The sequence below is a fragment of the Hippoglossus stenolepis genome, chromosome 21, assembly GCF_022539355.2.
Source record: "Hippoglossus stenolepis isolate QCI-W04-F060 chromosome 21, HSTE1.2, whole genome shotgun sequence".
NCBI lineage: Eukaryota > Metazoa > Chordata > Actinopteri > Pleuronectiformes > Pleuronectidae > Hippoglossus > Hippoglossus stenolepis.
Window position 1 is genome coordinate 12,836,155 of NC_061503.1, and position 15,038 is coordinate 12,851,192.

General features: G+C 45.5%; 1 protein-coding gene across 2 annotated transcripts in view; it reads left to right on the forward strand.

Moving 5' to 3' along the window:
- The window catches only part of LOC118100299 (zinc finger MIZ domain-containing protein 1), a 111,524-nt gene that overhangs the window by 59,428 nt on the left and 37,058 nt on the right, over nt 1-15,038 (forward strand). For both annotated transcript variants that reach the window (XM_035145229.2, XM_035145231.2), the window contains exon 3: nt 13,115-13,234. In XM_035145229.2, coding sequence (XP_035001120.2) covers nt 13,166-13,234 — 69 coding nt within the window. In that variant the 5' untranslated portion in view covers nt 13,115-13,165. The remainder of the gene's footprint in view (nt 1-13,114; nt 13,235-15,038) is intronic.

Consider the following 15,038-nt stretch of genomic DNA (forward strand, 5'->3'; position numbering starts at 1 on the left):
AAACAGGGAAATAACATTTTCAAAAGCCCTAGTTTATTGTACAAATGCATGCTACCGAAGTGCGAGTTAATTAGTGTGTGAACTCCCCCTGAACCAAATGTGTCATTCAGAGCAGGTTTCAATAGATGCAGCTGCAGATTTCAGGATCGTCAACACCCATTTAGGAAAGCAGTTGAGTTTTGGTGTTTGCTGGTTCTTAAAAGCTTCTTTTTGTGAAAAGTCTTGACTCTGCAGATGCATCGCAGTTCTGTGGCGGTTCGGCTCGTCTTGTTTGTGCAAGGTTTATTTCACCCTCGCAAACAGGTTGTTCACTTGTTTGTAAAGAGCTCTGTTTGTGCTGCAGTTGGCCTTAAAGTCCCTGTTTCATGTCTCTTCATCTTAGTAGAGAGGAGTTTTCAACTCTCAACACTTGTTTGTCCTTCCCGGGCTCAGACTCTCATGCATTCATGTGATGAAAGAGATCTGGGGCTTTCGAGGGCCCGACGTGACACACACAATATCTACTTTTCTGTAGATCAAGACTAGATATGCACCCAATTTGAATTTAAATCCCAGAGAATCGTCTGCAGCCTGCAAGGCACGTAGCTCCATCTCAACCAGGCACCGCTCAATATTATAACACAATTTGTATGTTAAGAAGGTGGCCCCTGTTGTTTGGATGTGTTTCTAAGTGTGTGTGTGTGCCTAAGTGTCTGTGTGTGTGTGTTTGTGTGCATATTGACCAGTGGAGGATGTGTCGCTGACAGGGCAGCCTCTCTGCCATTGTGTCGGGGAGGGGAGCCTGCTTGCTTTCAATCCATTATTGACTAATCTCATTAGCCGAGGATCCTAACGCTGAATGAGCCACAGAAACTGACTTTTCTCCCTCCCTCTCGTTGAGACGCACCAATCACGTGCGCGCACATAAACACATTCACATGCAAACGTACATACGCACGCACATATTACAGCCCTCTGCCACAGGGAGGAGGGGGGTCGCTTGTAATTACAGGCAGCAGTTTTGAAAGAAGTTTTTTTTATTGGCCTTAATGAATCATTTTAATTAAGTCACTGCCTATCCGTGCTTTCTGCAGGATTAGCTAATTATATGTTCTGCACTTTCTGCGTGTGTGTGTGTTTGTGCATGCACCTTTGTCCCGTGGCTGCTGCTTGTACTGTGTCACCATGACATCCTGTTTGTTTGTCTGCAGCTCGCGGATCACGCTCACCTGTGCGTCTGTAAAAACATCTGCTTTGCATATCAGCTCGCTCCTGACGGTGTCAACTTTGCCGTCATGGAAAAAGGAAATGCAAAGTGTCCGTTTGATTTGCACAGAGATTTGATAATATTCAGGGCGTCACGCGGCAGCTCAGGTCTCCACTTGTGTGCGTGCGTTTGTTTTGCTGTCCAGGTGAGCGAGGCCGCGCACCTCTGCAGTATCGCAGCACGGAGCGGGACCACTGCAGAGAGAGATTCATGACCCAGCCAGCCTGTAATTGCTGATGGTTCAGCAGTTTTCGGGGCTTAAACAGGAGGATACAGACTTTTTCTGCTTTTTGCCGCTTCTTGCAGAAAACATTTTCTCCTCTTTTTGATCCAGTGCGTCTTTCCTTCAGCGTCTCGCTGCCTATCACACCTCCCCTGTCTCACTGTGCATGTTTGTCTTTGGCTGTTTGTGTGTGTACGTGTGTGGGCATACATACACTTCTAGAAATGCTCCTGCAGGCAGCATTGTTTATGTTTACCTGTCAAGCTACCTCAACTTCCCTGATGGATGATGTGCAACCGTGTTGTTTGCCAACAGCCAGAAACAGGTTGTAGCTAAATTACACCCATGAACATACATGATACGAATATTATTCTCAGCATGAGGCTGCTGTGGCTCAGGGGATAGAGCGGTCGTCCTCTAACCAGAAGGCAGTTCGATGCCAGTCTTCCACATTCCGCATTCCAAAGTGTCTTTGGGCAAGAAACTGAACCCCAATTTGCCCCTTCTCGTAGAGAAAGTGCTGCACATAGATGCACTGTATGAATGTGTGTGTGTGAATGGGCAAATACTATACTGTACAGAGCATTTACCATGATACAGTAGGTAAAAAGAAATCCTCTCTCTAAAGCTGTTTTCAGACAATGATCTTAAGAAAATGTCTGTACACCTTCACAGAATTTACCTTTCGCATATGAAGAAAGCAGCCAGTGAGGGGTGTCACCTGGGTCGAGCAGCAGGGGGCAGGACATGTAGTATAAACTCCACTCATACAATACTCATGTGTTTTTGTTTACAACACATCAACACCTACGTCGATCGCCAGATCCTTTCGAATCAGATTATCCTGAGTTCACTGCAAGGTCAAAAGTGACATGAACTGGTGCTGAAATTATTAATCCACTAATTAGAAATTGCCAAAATTCAAGCAAAAATGACAAACATGCTGATTTCAGCATCTCAAATGTGAAGAGGCTTCGCTGTTTGTGGTCTGGGGTTTGGACTCAAACGTTTGCTATTATATACTGTTTATTATCAATTTCCTTTCATAGAGTAAATGATAATAGAATAAAAACAATGAAATTAGAAGCAAAGTTAAGAATGAAAATAATCACCTATAATGCGAATCTAATTATTTCATATAATAGCAGGACTAATTAAACCTCATCACCTTTCCATTGATTTATTTATGCAGTTTGAATGATGGAATAAGCTTCAAGAACCCATTGACCCCCCACACAAGCGTATAAATAAGCAAACCCTCACATTATTGAGTTCAAGCTTTTTTTGTTCTTCTTCAGCGTGGATAAAAAGAGATTAGGTGTGAACTGTGAGTGACGTTAGCGAGTGTGCATGTGTGAAAGGACGAGGCTGTTATTGCATCATTTGACGGCATAAGTTGAATTGCATAACGACTGCAAACAACCTCCTCTGTCCCTGCATTCAATATTCAGCTGATGCTATTTTTAGCTCCCTGTAAGATTATATAAAATGAGACGTACTGTTCTACAAACATGTAATCTGTGCTCTTTTGGTTTGATTTAAGGTTTTGTTTTGTTTTCTAACGTCGTAGTAACTTCACAAAGAGAGTCACACGAACTAGGATGGGTGTAATAATGCTAAAAATATACATCGAGTTAAATGATCCTCCACTAAAAGGGAAAGATGTGCACAAGAAATATTGAATAACTGTCTTGAGTGTTTGATTGAGGACTCTGCTGAGTCCTCCCCCCTGGAGAATCTCCTCTTTCTCCCCAGACACATTGGCATTCCTCACAACCGCACATGAGATGAGAGGCTTCCCGATTCATTTACACAAAGGCAATCAAAACATGGCAGCCTGCAATCTCTCGCAAATTAGAGTGCAAGCGGCGCGGCGTGGACCCAAGCAGAGGCCGAGCGCAGGGAGGTGGAGGTCTGTCTGTTGCGTGGGATTCATCACATGCCTGCGTCCCGACCCCGCCCCCCTCCCTCCTTACAGCTTCATGAGGAAGATTTGTGACACAGATTTACAGCAGCCTGTGCTGCCTAACCTCTAAATCAGCGCCCCTCCCACAAAGCAGACCCCCACCCCTCCTTTACATACAGACACACTTGGACACAGACACACTGCGCCTGCATGGTCACGGATGGCGGTGACGTAGGGGGGAAGGGGAGGCCAAAAGAGGCAGAAGCGCCGCAGTCCAAAGCCTCTTCTTTGCGGATCAAGCGTCCGCGTGTCTGGTAATGTGTTGTCATTGACCAATTAGGAAATCCAGATCAAACAGGCACAGGGATTGGCCCCTCGCTGCCCCTCTCTAAGCACTCTGCTCTTTTTAATTGAGCACATTTGTGGAACGAGAGGCTTCTCCCCGGAGGGACCGATGGCTACTGATACTAGCAAGCTGTTAACACAGGATCAGTCCACTCAGTAAGGTCATCAAAAAAAAAACACCCTGATGATATGAAAAATATATCTGTAGGAGACGTGCCAGTGTTAAGAAGATGCAGTAGACCTGAAACAAACTGAAGGTCAACGCTTCATTATAATAATTTGTTTAAGATGAACTACATTAAGTTACAATTACTTGATATTAGTAAATGCTAAAGCACTGGGACACTGACATAAAGTCTATCATTGAGTGTATTGAATTTAGCAATCGTGTATTTGAATACTTATAGAGAAAGACTTTGTCATTTCCTGTTTGAAAAGTGACATATTCTTCCTTCAATATATTAAATTTAACAGAAAAGCACTTTAAAAACTCTTTGCATCTCTTTTACATGAATGTCCTTAAGATGGCTGCAGCACACAGAACATAGAAGGTGTTATGAACAATATATATATATACCCTATATATGAACCAAATAGGAAATATGAAGAAAATATGAGTATTTACTTAATAACATTAGAAACTGAGGTTAAAGGATGGTATAAAATTGACCGAATAACAGCTGTCAGTGTACCATTATGAAAGAAATACACTATAAATATAAAACATTTATAAATACCAGATAACACTGATGAAGTCAAAGACAAAATAGTGTAAAAAGCAGTGCAGCGGATCATGTATCACAGAGAACAAAAGCTAAATATTTAATATTGCAGCTTTTTCAAATGTGAGGATTCTAAGCTTTTCTTAGTTTTTTATTATCTTTAATTAAGTTCACTGTGTGTTCAGTGTTAATACATTTTGGCTTTGTAGCTTGTCACATATTGTTTTTGACATTGTCCTGATGAAAAAAAGAATCGCAAATGACAGATTAATAAATTATGACAATAACCATTAGTTGCAGCCAAGATTCTCTGAGTATGAAATGTTAAAATGTTGGCGGGGTCACGCTGAGGTCTGGCACTTTGATGGCATGTCTTCACAGGCGTCTTCGGTGAAACAGAGAAAGCTCATGTTGCTGCTGTCCGTCAGCGTCTGGGCAGGTTGAGCTCATGCACTATTTAAAGTCTGCTCACCCTCACTCTCTCCTCCCATTCACTCAAAGTCACAAAAGGCCAAAGGTCAGCGGCACAATGGAGACGAGGAGGTCCTCCATCCCCCTGCCCACACCAATAACCCCATCAAACACCCACACACAAGGCAAGAAACACACACAGCCACCCCTAACTTATCACCGCTTCCCTCACGTGCACCGCACACACTCGCGAGGTAACAAACACACAAACACCCTCATGTTCTGCTCTCAGCCTTCTTTGAATTCCTTCCCATGTATCTTGCAGCTCGCCTGTCACTCCTCCCCCCAGTGCTATCAGTCTCTCTCTCTCTCTCCCTCTCTCCCTCCCAGACCTCATAATGGCTCCTCCCGGGTAGCTGCTGCGTCTGCGGCTCCCGCTATTTCAAAGTTTTTAGCTGGCCGGATTAAGCGTGGTATGTGGAAAATGAACAGCCACTCACAGGAGGGACACATGAGCTGAATGCATAATAAACTGAGAGACTGGCAGGGGGAAAATGGAGGAGAGCATAAGAAAGGGAAGGAGGGAGGAAAAGGAAGAGAGCAAAAAAAAGAAAAACTCACTCACAAGTTGTCTGAAGCAGTGTCGGCACCTACACAGCAACAATATCAGTCACCCAAATGGAGGTAAAATGCCTCTTTGACTTTTCCTCTGTGCTTACAATCAAAGACACTTCTCAAGACCAAGGGTTTCACGGGGCTGAGGGTTTCAAATTCACCTCACATTGCAACAATAGCTGCAGGTCTGCACTTTGGCTGGATGGTTTCATCATCATCATCATCACCATCAGCAAATGCCTCCAAATTTCTTGGAGGATTCTGGGAGGGGAGAGGGGGAGGCTGACAGAGCGCCGCAGGAAGCCGCAGAGAACGTGAGGCTGTAGCCGGCACGCCTTTAGCTCCACGCCGCTCTGCATTTTCGGAGGCGACGAGCAGTCATGTGGCTCATCTGTGCAGCCTCTAGCAACCCCCCGGGGGGAATTGACATCCCCCCCCTCATCTCTACCTCCTCTGCTATTAGTGTAAGGGTGGAGGGAAATTAAAAGAGTGGCTGTTTTGGAGGAGGCGGCAGAGGGCAAACAGGAGAAGGCGGTGATGCTCCCCATGATTGCGTGTGGCTGGGACCATGTCTTCTCGCTTTTTTGCTTTGCCCCGCAGGAGCCAGGCGAGTTGCAGGGTGGGTGGGGGGGCTTGGTGGTGAAGAGACTGGCCCCAATCTGCCTTTGTCCCTTTTTTTTTTTTGTATTGCAATCGGCCCCTGAGACTTGGTGAAACGTTACACTTGGTTAGAGAGCAGATATTGCTTAGGCCCCTCTATGATCCCCGACCCTCTGTTTTCTTCTTCTTTTGCTGCTGGGGTGGTGGTGGTGGGTATTTGTAGCTGTAGCGGTGGTGGTGTTGGGGGGGGCTTCAGCAACCACCCCACCCTCCTGCATGCCGCCGCCACCACCATGCTCCCTTTGCTTTTCTAATCACGCTGCAGATGTGCCTGATGGCTGAACAATCTCTGTGTACTGATCGAGGGGCTCCCGTAGGAATCCAGGAGGCTTGCTTATGTGAGCTGTCATGAAAAAAAAAAAAAAAAAAGTGAGAGGGCAGAAAGGGAAGGGGAGGGAGGGAGGGAATGTGGGTCTGCGTGAGAGAGATGGAGTGGAGTGGAGGGAGGGAGTTGGAGGGAGAATGGGAGATGGAGAAAGACAGAGGGGAAGAGGGAGAGATCAGTGAACAGCGACCAACGCAGCAGGGCTCCTTGGATTGAGTGTGTGTGTGTGTGTGAGTGTGTGTGTGTGTGTGTGTGTGTGTGTGTGTGTGTGTGTGTGTGTCACAACTGCAAGCCCGCCCTCTCTCACGGTTGCCGCTGGAGCTGCAGACCAAACCACATTAAATAAAAGAAATCCATTCCCAAGCCTGTTAAGGAGCCATGTGGGGAGGTGTGTGTGTGTGTGCACTTGAGTGGCAGTGTGTCCATATGTGTGTGCAGCAGAGAAATGGGGGAAGGGAGGAGGTGATGGAGCAGGGCTGAGGGGAGGGGAGGTATAGAGCAGGGAGGTGGGACAGGCAGGAGGCAGCTCATATTATCCTCTGTGCCAGCTCTGGATGGAGCCTGCCGGGGATTATGGCACATTCTGTAAGGCAACAATGGAAGCGGTGCCGATTCGTACACATTTCCATCCTCTCTGCTTTCTCCGCTGTCGAACAAACACAGCTTTGTCCTCGCTGCCTCGTCTGGCCACTTACCAGGCGCAGAACCAGGCAGACACCTGGAGTCCTAGAGCTGCCCTCTCCAAACTAAACACCCCTCCCCTCGCGGCGAGAAAACGGCGTCTCCCCACAATGCTGAGATAATTAAAGGGGGAGCTTTCACGCCGGCCTCGGCCGACAGTCGGAAGAAAACAAGACGTACACTATCTCGGAATCAAAGCTCATTAAAATCATGAGGGGTAAAGAGATGCTTCCTCCCCTCTCCTCCTCCTCCTCCTCTACCCTCCCTCCCTCATCTTTATCGCCCTTAAGCAAGTGCTGCAAACAGCCGAGCCCTTGTCAATGATGGCGCAGATTAGTCTTTTATTGCCTAATTCACCTACAATAGGCGACACGCGGGGACACGATCACCTTGAGCTGTGCGTCTTGATGTGTCCTCGCAAGGTGCGAGAGTGATGCCGATTTCCCCGCTCAGGCCACCTTGTTCCATTTTAATAGTGTCAGCAATACTTAATGATTTCGATTAGTGAGGCGTGTGTGTGTGTGAGTATGTGTGTGTGAGTGTGTGTGTTAGTCGAGGGGGATGTTTCACACAGCTCTGTGGAGGTGTAACACCCTGCCTGTAGTGTTGTTGTAAAGCACATTAGGAATGACTGAGGGTGTTTGTTATGGTATCATGATGGCGGTCCAGCACTCAAGGGAAGGTGAGAAGATCTGTGTATGTGTATGTTTCTGTGTGTGTGTGTGTGTGGTCCGAACGGTGGCCAGCACAGCTTGCTGTCTTTCAGTTCTTGCTGAGTCCAGCTCTCGGCCTGTGTGCGTCCACGAATTCTTTGGCCGAGACTTTTTTTCCAACTCTACACATGCGTCTCGCCTTAATGCACAAGTTTGATTCATTCAAAGTCCACTCAGACGTGTGTTCAGCTTATTGTGACTCCACTCAGATGTTTGACCTTCAGAGTTTTGCACATTTCAACATTTATCTGCTGAAGGGGCAAAAGTTTGTCTTTCCTGAAACACGATTTTCATACAACGTTGATTTGTTTTAATGAGGGAAAAGAGGCAGATAATAATTAAGATTGGTTTTATACTTTATGTATTATAACATGTTAGGAGGGGATCTTTAAATTAAGCAAATAATTCATGGTGTTTGGTCTCACCACTTTGCCTCTCGATAATAATGATACTGTGCACACTAACTGCTGAGATCCAGGGGCACAGTGCTAATGTCGTACAGGTAATTAACTCCAGTTTAACCAAATTTATTACCTCTGCCAAGGAGGTTATGTTGTCACCCCTGTCCGCTGGTTGGTCGGCTGGTTTGAGTTTTTGTTTTAAAGCAAGATTACACAAGTGGACAGATCTCCACCAGATTGTGGATGGATGCAGTGTGCGTCAGGGAAGAACCCATTTAAATGTTGGTCTGGATCAGGGGGCGGATCTGGAAATTGTGCTAATTTTATAAGTCATGGATTTTGATTGAAACAATCGGGCCCATTTAGGGGAATGATATCTATGAGTGTGTGAAATTTGGTGTAGCTTGATTGAATTTACGAGGGAATTTTGGCGGAGATATGTTTTCCACTGAGCGCCATTCTAGTTTGGAAGACTAAACAAAAGGGAACTACTCAACTTCCACCTGCTCTCGTCATCTTAGTCGTGAAATTGGGGATTATTACTCACATTTTGGGTGCATTCACTTTTAATTTTACCTCTAGTGCTATGACTGAATAATCTGATGGCTCGTTAACTGTACGCTTTATTGTCTGATTGTTAATTTCTTGACCTGTTGGGCTTTGTTGTGCCGTTGTCCCAGATCTCAGCACAATGTCATCATAACCAATGGCCCAAAAAAACCACCAAAATAAGAGCCAAGTTGTAATATCTGTAAATGAAACCCAAGAGTAGCCTGAATGTTTTGGTTCACGAGCCATCTATATGAATAAATTAAATCTGTTTACCACTTCCTAGCGCCTTGACAGCTCAGCTGAGAGACTGTGTAAAGCGGCGAGGGTTCATGATCCATTTGTTCTGCTGTGATGGTGGGATAAAGCTAATCATTGTCTACTCTTCTCCCCCTCAGACTGTTTTTATCCCGCCGAGCGGAGGCACACAACTCATCTACGTTACATTAACAGGCTGGAAGCTCTCTTTGAAGATGCTGGGCTGGGTTTCATGGCGTCTGAAATAATGTTTATATTCCAAACTGTGCGATTGTGACAGTTCAAAAAGCGATCCCTCTTACTTACCGGAGGTATTGTTGCGCTTTTGTGTCTACATTCGACATTATTTAGCATCACCATCTTCCAGTCCCCGCCGTGGCACTGTTTTGTCGTCTAATTAAATCCGCGGCCCTTTTCAAGGTACACTTATGTAACATGAACACGTAATGAGACAAACACGGACCCCGCCTGATGGGAGATGGTCCCGTCCTCTGCGGGGGGGCCGCGTGGAAACAAAGCTTTTAAAGTGGTGGTACAGGGGGGAAGAAAAACATTGTTTTACCCCAGAGGTGGACTGATAGCTCTGTGAAAAGCCCATTTGAAGAGGTAGGCCTCATCTGTCACTGGGCTATGGAGGAGGCAGCCATGCAGAAGCCCCCTGATTATAAAGAGATAATTTCATCCAATCCTCCGGTGGTGCTCCATCGCCTTGCCGCCATACTCCACTGCCTTTCATATTTGTTCCCAGCCTGCATCTCCTCACCCGTTTCGTTTTATTACAGCTCCCACTCAATACATATATTTTAGCTCCCCCTTGAATAGGGAAGGCGAGCGGGTCTCCCTCCTCCTTCCCTCCCCCCGCCCACCTCCACTCCCCCGTGTGCCTTTTGTTGTGCAGGAATCCGCAGCCCTCAACTTGTTGTGTAACGCCTGCCGCGCAATTTGCAGTAAATTAAGCTCAAGCAACGCACGTATATCTGCGCCGATCCCCCACCCCACCACACACACACACACACACACACACACACACACACACACACACACACACACACACACACACACACACACACACACACACACACACACACACACACAGTTTTCTGGGGGTAACTAGCTGAATCAAAGCAGATAAGTTCACATAAGGTAATGGTGCAGAGAAAATAATAAATGATAACATCTGCAAGATTAAAAAAAGAGCAAGTAAATAGGGGCAGGCTCATAATTGCATCTGCTGTCATATCTCCACAGCATTGTGGGTTTAATCTTTAATTTGGCTCTTGTTAGTCATTAAAGCTTTAACAAAGGACTAGTGTTTGATTAGAACAAGTGAAATTCAATTAAATTACTCCAGATCTATGTCACGTCATACTTAAAATGATCTTTAACGTGTGTAGGCAGTGTGTGGACGTCAGAAATACTGTGTGCTCAACAGAGGAGGTGAATGGCAGCCCAGCCTCTTTCTTTCCCCCTCATTTTAACTCACTGTTGGAGGCAAGAGAAATGACATCGGGAGAGAAAAAGAGGGAGAGAGAGCAAAGGGAAAGGAAGGGCAGGAGGGCGGAGAGCCGGGGAGAGAGCAGGTCGACTCGCTCATCAATAACCACAAGGTCAGACAGGCAGTGCCGGGCTGAGTGGGCCCTGTTAGGAAGCAGCAGCTGAGGATTTGTAGAGCTTGTAAAGGCTTAAAGCAACACCGCTCCGCCTTCTTTGTGCCACTAGCCAGGCCTTTGAAGGGCCAGGGAGACACCTGCTGGTGACTGAGGGGCACAGTGGTGCGGGGCCACCCACGCCAAGGACCAGCTCAGTATCAGCTGGCACAGGGAGCGCAGTGAGGGCAGTGTTACAGCAGCAAACATAAAAAGTCAGTACATTAATGCAGAGGATGAAGCTTTTTCTACTGTGTGACATGCAGGGTATCTTCAAGGGAAAGAGGGGAAAACAGGATTTCTTCTTTTAATGCTTGTGTTAGTAGTGTGAGTAGTATTACCTCTGCCAAGGTGGTTTTGTTTTCACCCCTGTCCATTTGTTATTATCAGGATTACGCAAAAACTACTGTACCAAAATTTTGTGGAGCGGAGGTGTATGACCCAAGGAAGAATGCATTATATTTTGGTGCAGATCCAGGAATTTTTGCCCAAGGAATATTTCTTGTATCCTGATGAAAAAAATCAGGCATGTTTTGGGGACAGATATTTAGGATTTGTGTAATTTGGTGCAGATTGCAAATTATAAAAAGGATCTAGTTTCCTAAAGGGGCTGTTGGACCTTGGCGGAGGTGTGAACTCTCTGAGCGCCATTCTATTTTTTTCTTTATTAAATAATGACATCTACCAAGTCAACAAGATGATCAACTAGGGCTAGGAGGATAAAACAATACCAATAATTTTCACAATAAAGGTCCAATATATACATATCGATATAACTCACGCATCGGGCAAGAACAGTAAGGATGTTTAACTTAAATTGATCAAACTCAGATTTGTACTTTATGCTGTTTATCAAGTATTTGTCATTCTCTGCTCATCAAGATTTAAAAGAAATAATAATGCGTCATTGATCATAATAATAATCGATATTGACGGATACCTCAACCCACATTGAGTTTTCAAAGTTTTCCTTCGTGCGACACTTCAATCACATCAACAAACACGTACTTCTCATCTGCAAAGAAAAACTCCTCCGACATCTCTCTCTCTCTTTTTTTTAATGAGCTTTCTAATTTATGGAGAGGAATGCACTAGTGTGCCCTTCTCTCCACTCAAGTAACGGCATGAGCAGCTCCAATAGGTAGCATAAAAGCTCTTTAGCTGTCTAGTGGAGTAGATTACTGGCCCTGCCGTTAAATCCAGCTAGAGACCCCTAAGTGAGTATTATCAGTGTGGTGCAGCATGCTGCCTCCTCTCTCTCTCTCTCTCTCTCTCTCTCGCTCCCTCTCTTTTCCTCATCTCACCGGTACTTTGTGCAGTGAAATTTCTCACTGTGTAATGGTAATAGAGAAAGATGGCGTAGGGGTTGGAGGGGTCTGAGTGATGGGAAGGGGGGCCGGTGAGACGAGGCGCTGCAGGAGGAGATGCCTTTGCAGTGTAGCGCAAAAGGAAAGATTGAGACAGGATGAGATGAAGGGGGGGGGAGTGTGGCGGGGAGGAGACGGGTGAAGATGGAGGGGTACGTCTCAAACCACCAACCGTACATGTGCCTATTAATTCACTCACCCCCTTCACTTGGAGCTGCAGGTCACTGTGAGTTATAGCCCACTGGTATTTATTCGACGTCGAACGCAACATTAAATCAGACCCCCGCGGGCAAAATTGATAACCTTTAATGTAGCTTGTAATACTTTTTAACTTGTGATAATGTTATGTAGCGTGTCACACCGCAGCCCCATTGTTTGCCTTCCATGAAGAATTATACCTCCTGGAAAAAAAAGAAAGAGGAGAGAAAGAGGTTTTCCATAAGCTGCTGCTCCAAAATCAATAGTGCGATGTAAGGGGTTTTGTTCGAGGAACTCTGGTGTTGCTGGAGAGCAGTGGAAGGAGCAGGAAGGGGGAGGAGGAATGAAATGTGGAGCATGTCTGGGCCCAGGGTTCAGATAATTGTTAACCAAAGATTACATAATCGCCAAGCAATGTAAACAGCCAATCACATGCCAAGTGAATGTTCTCACAGGCCAGGGTGGAATTTTTCACGTGGTTTTCTGAGGTAACGCTGACGAGACTAGGAGGTGTGTCCCTCCATCGCTGGTCATTTCCCCTGCCAGGTGCTTTAAACCTGGTCAGACATCTTCTCTAAGTTGTCCATTGTGTCCTCTGTGAAGTGTGTGTGTGGCGCCGTTCAGGGCAACCGCCAGGGCTTGTTAAGGGTGTCAGAGGTGCTGAGAGAAATGTCATCCTTCGGGCTCTCTGAGGTGCTTGTCACCTGCCAAATCAATATCTCGACTCACAGCAACACACACACACACACACGTACAGACACACTAACTGCAATATCCTGGCGGTGATGGGATTGGCAGCTTCCCTGTGAAGAGTCGAGCTTTAACACGTGTCTGTGTTTCTGTTGCAGAGCGCTCCAGTTTAATGGCTGGCAGGTAGAGGCCAAAGAGGGACAATCATCATGAACTCTATACCGTCGATGGACAGACACATACAGCAGACAAATGACCGTCTGCTGTGTATCAAACAGGTGAGACTTTGTTACACCTTCTTTGTTGTTGATTTACCAGGTATTTAACATTTATATTTGCCTGTTTATAAATGGGGTTTACATATATTTTACTGAGCCTAACATATGTGATATAGTATACACAGAATGAGAAAATAGTCAAATACATTTTGTAAAGTTGAATCTCAAGGTGTAAACTTTATACTTACTCCTTCATATGTGGGATTACATTAATCTGTAGTTTATTACCCTGCACATTCTGATTATATATTCAAGGGTTTCTGTCATGAGATTTCTGGATTTCTGTTTAATTATAGCGTTGTAACTTGACAATAATGTATTATATATCATATTTATTGTATTTAAAGTAAGAGAAAATGAGTAAGAAAATCCCAAAAGTGGGCATACAGTACAAATCTACAAAGGAGAGTCACAGGATGATATGATGTTGTCTAAACTGCCACACAGTACAATGACAAGTCAGATTCACCTGGAACAGCTGAAGTACAATGTTAAAATGGAGCTTACAGGTTTAAAAAATAAAAACACTTATTTAGATAAACTGTGGAAAACTGTGTTAGATCCGCTAAAATACACAGGTTTGCTACTTTAACTTAAGGTCCCTTGACCATAGTATGCATTGTGACGTAAACACAGATTATTTACAGTGTTGATGTCTGGCATCAAGGCTCTGACCTCGTCACCCCCCAGCACAGCAGGATGTGATATGGTAGCTTGCCCCCAAGGAGAACACGGAGCTTACAGGTGGATGCTGGGGTGGAGATGAAATGTTACATAAACAGCCACAGCAGCAGTAGCAGCTTTCAGGTGATGGTTGTGGAAGTAGCCAAGGTTTCACTGGAGAGAGAGCAGAGCAGCGGTGTGTTGTTGAGTGTGCACGTGAGGGTAGTATTACTGCTTCAATGAGGTTAGTTCAAAGATATTAGTGCTGCCTCCAACAGAGGGGTGGAGTTTACAACGGGTTTACAACCACAAGTGACTCTAAACTTTATATCTTGTATCTAGTTTGTGTATCTTCAGTAGGTTGCAAAGACAATTTTCTGGTTTGTGGTTATTGATGTAATTTGACATTTCATGCAAGCGCCGTTTGCGCCAATGCAAATTTGTGTCATTAGCATTTTTTTGTTGAATGTAAAGTGTTGCAAAACAACACATGTGTTTCATTGTCCTGGTTTGTGCTTATGCACACACACACACACACACACACACACACACACACACACACACACACACACACAATCATGGCCCTGAATGTGTCTACGTCTTCCTGTTTGACTAATCTGTTCGGCCCTATTATCAGGCCTGTGGTGTGACTCAGGTTTCTGACTGGGGTCAAAGAGCAGAGGCTCCCCTCCCTCCCCATTCATCACCCTTCTTTCTCCCACCACCGCTGCTGACTCCCAGTGAGTCCTTTTGTTCCCCTCTCGCCACCATTTACTGCAAGACCAATCTCTGGCAGAATTAAACAGACATACTTGCGTAACCCCGGGCTACAGGGCCCTGCCTTTGATCTTTCCTTTTTAACTGACGGCCCGTTTTGTTTCTGGGCTCCGCGCTGAGGTCCACCTCCTGAGAAGTACATCACAAGGCCTTAGGGAAAGTATACAGGGCCTTGCACTAAGACGCAAGTGTGGACGTGGCAAATTGTTTTACCCTCAGTAGGGAATTCCCAGCTATTACTGAGACAGAGACACTGTGAGGCCCATAGCTGAGTGTTTAGGGAGCAAACAGAGGGAAGCCTCTGTGTGGATACTTTGATGTTCTTCAGTAATAAGATGGAGACAGGTAAACGCTCCCTGACTTG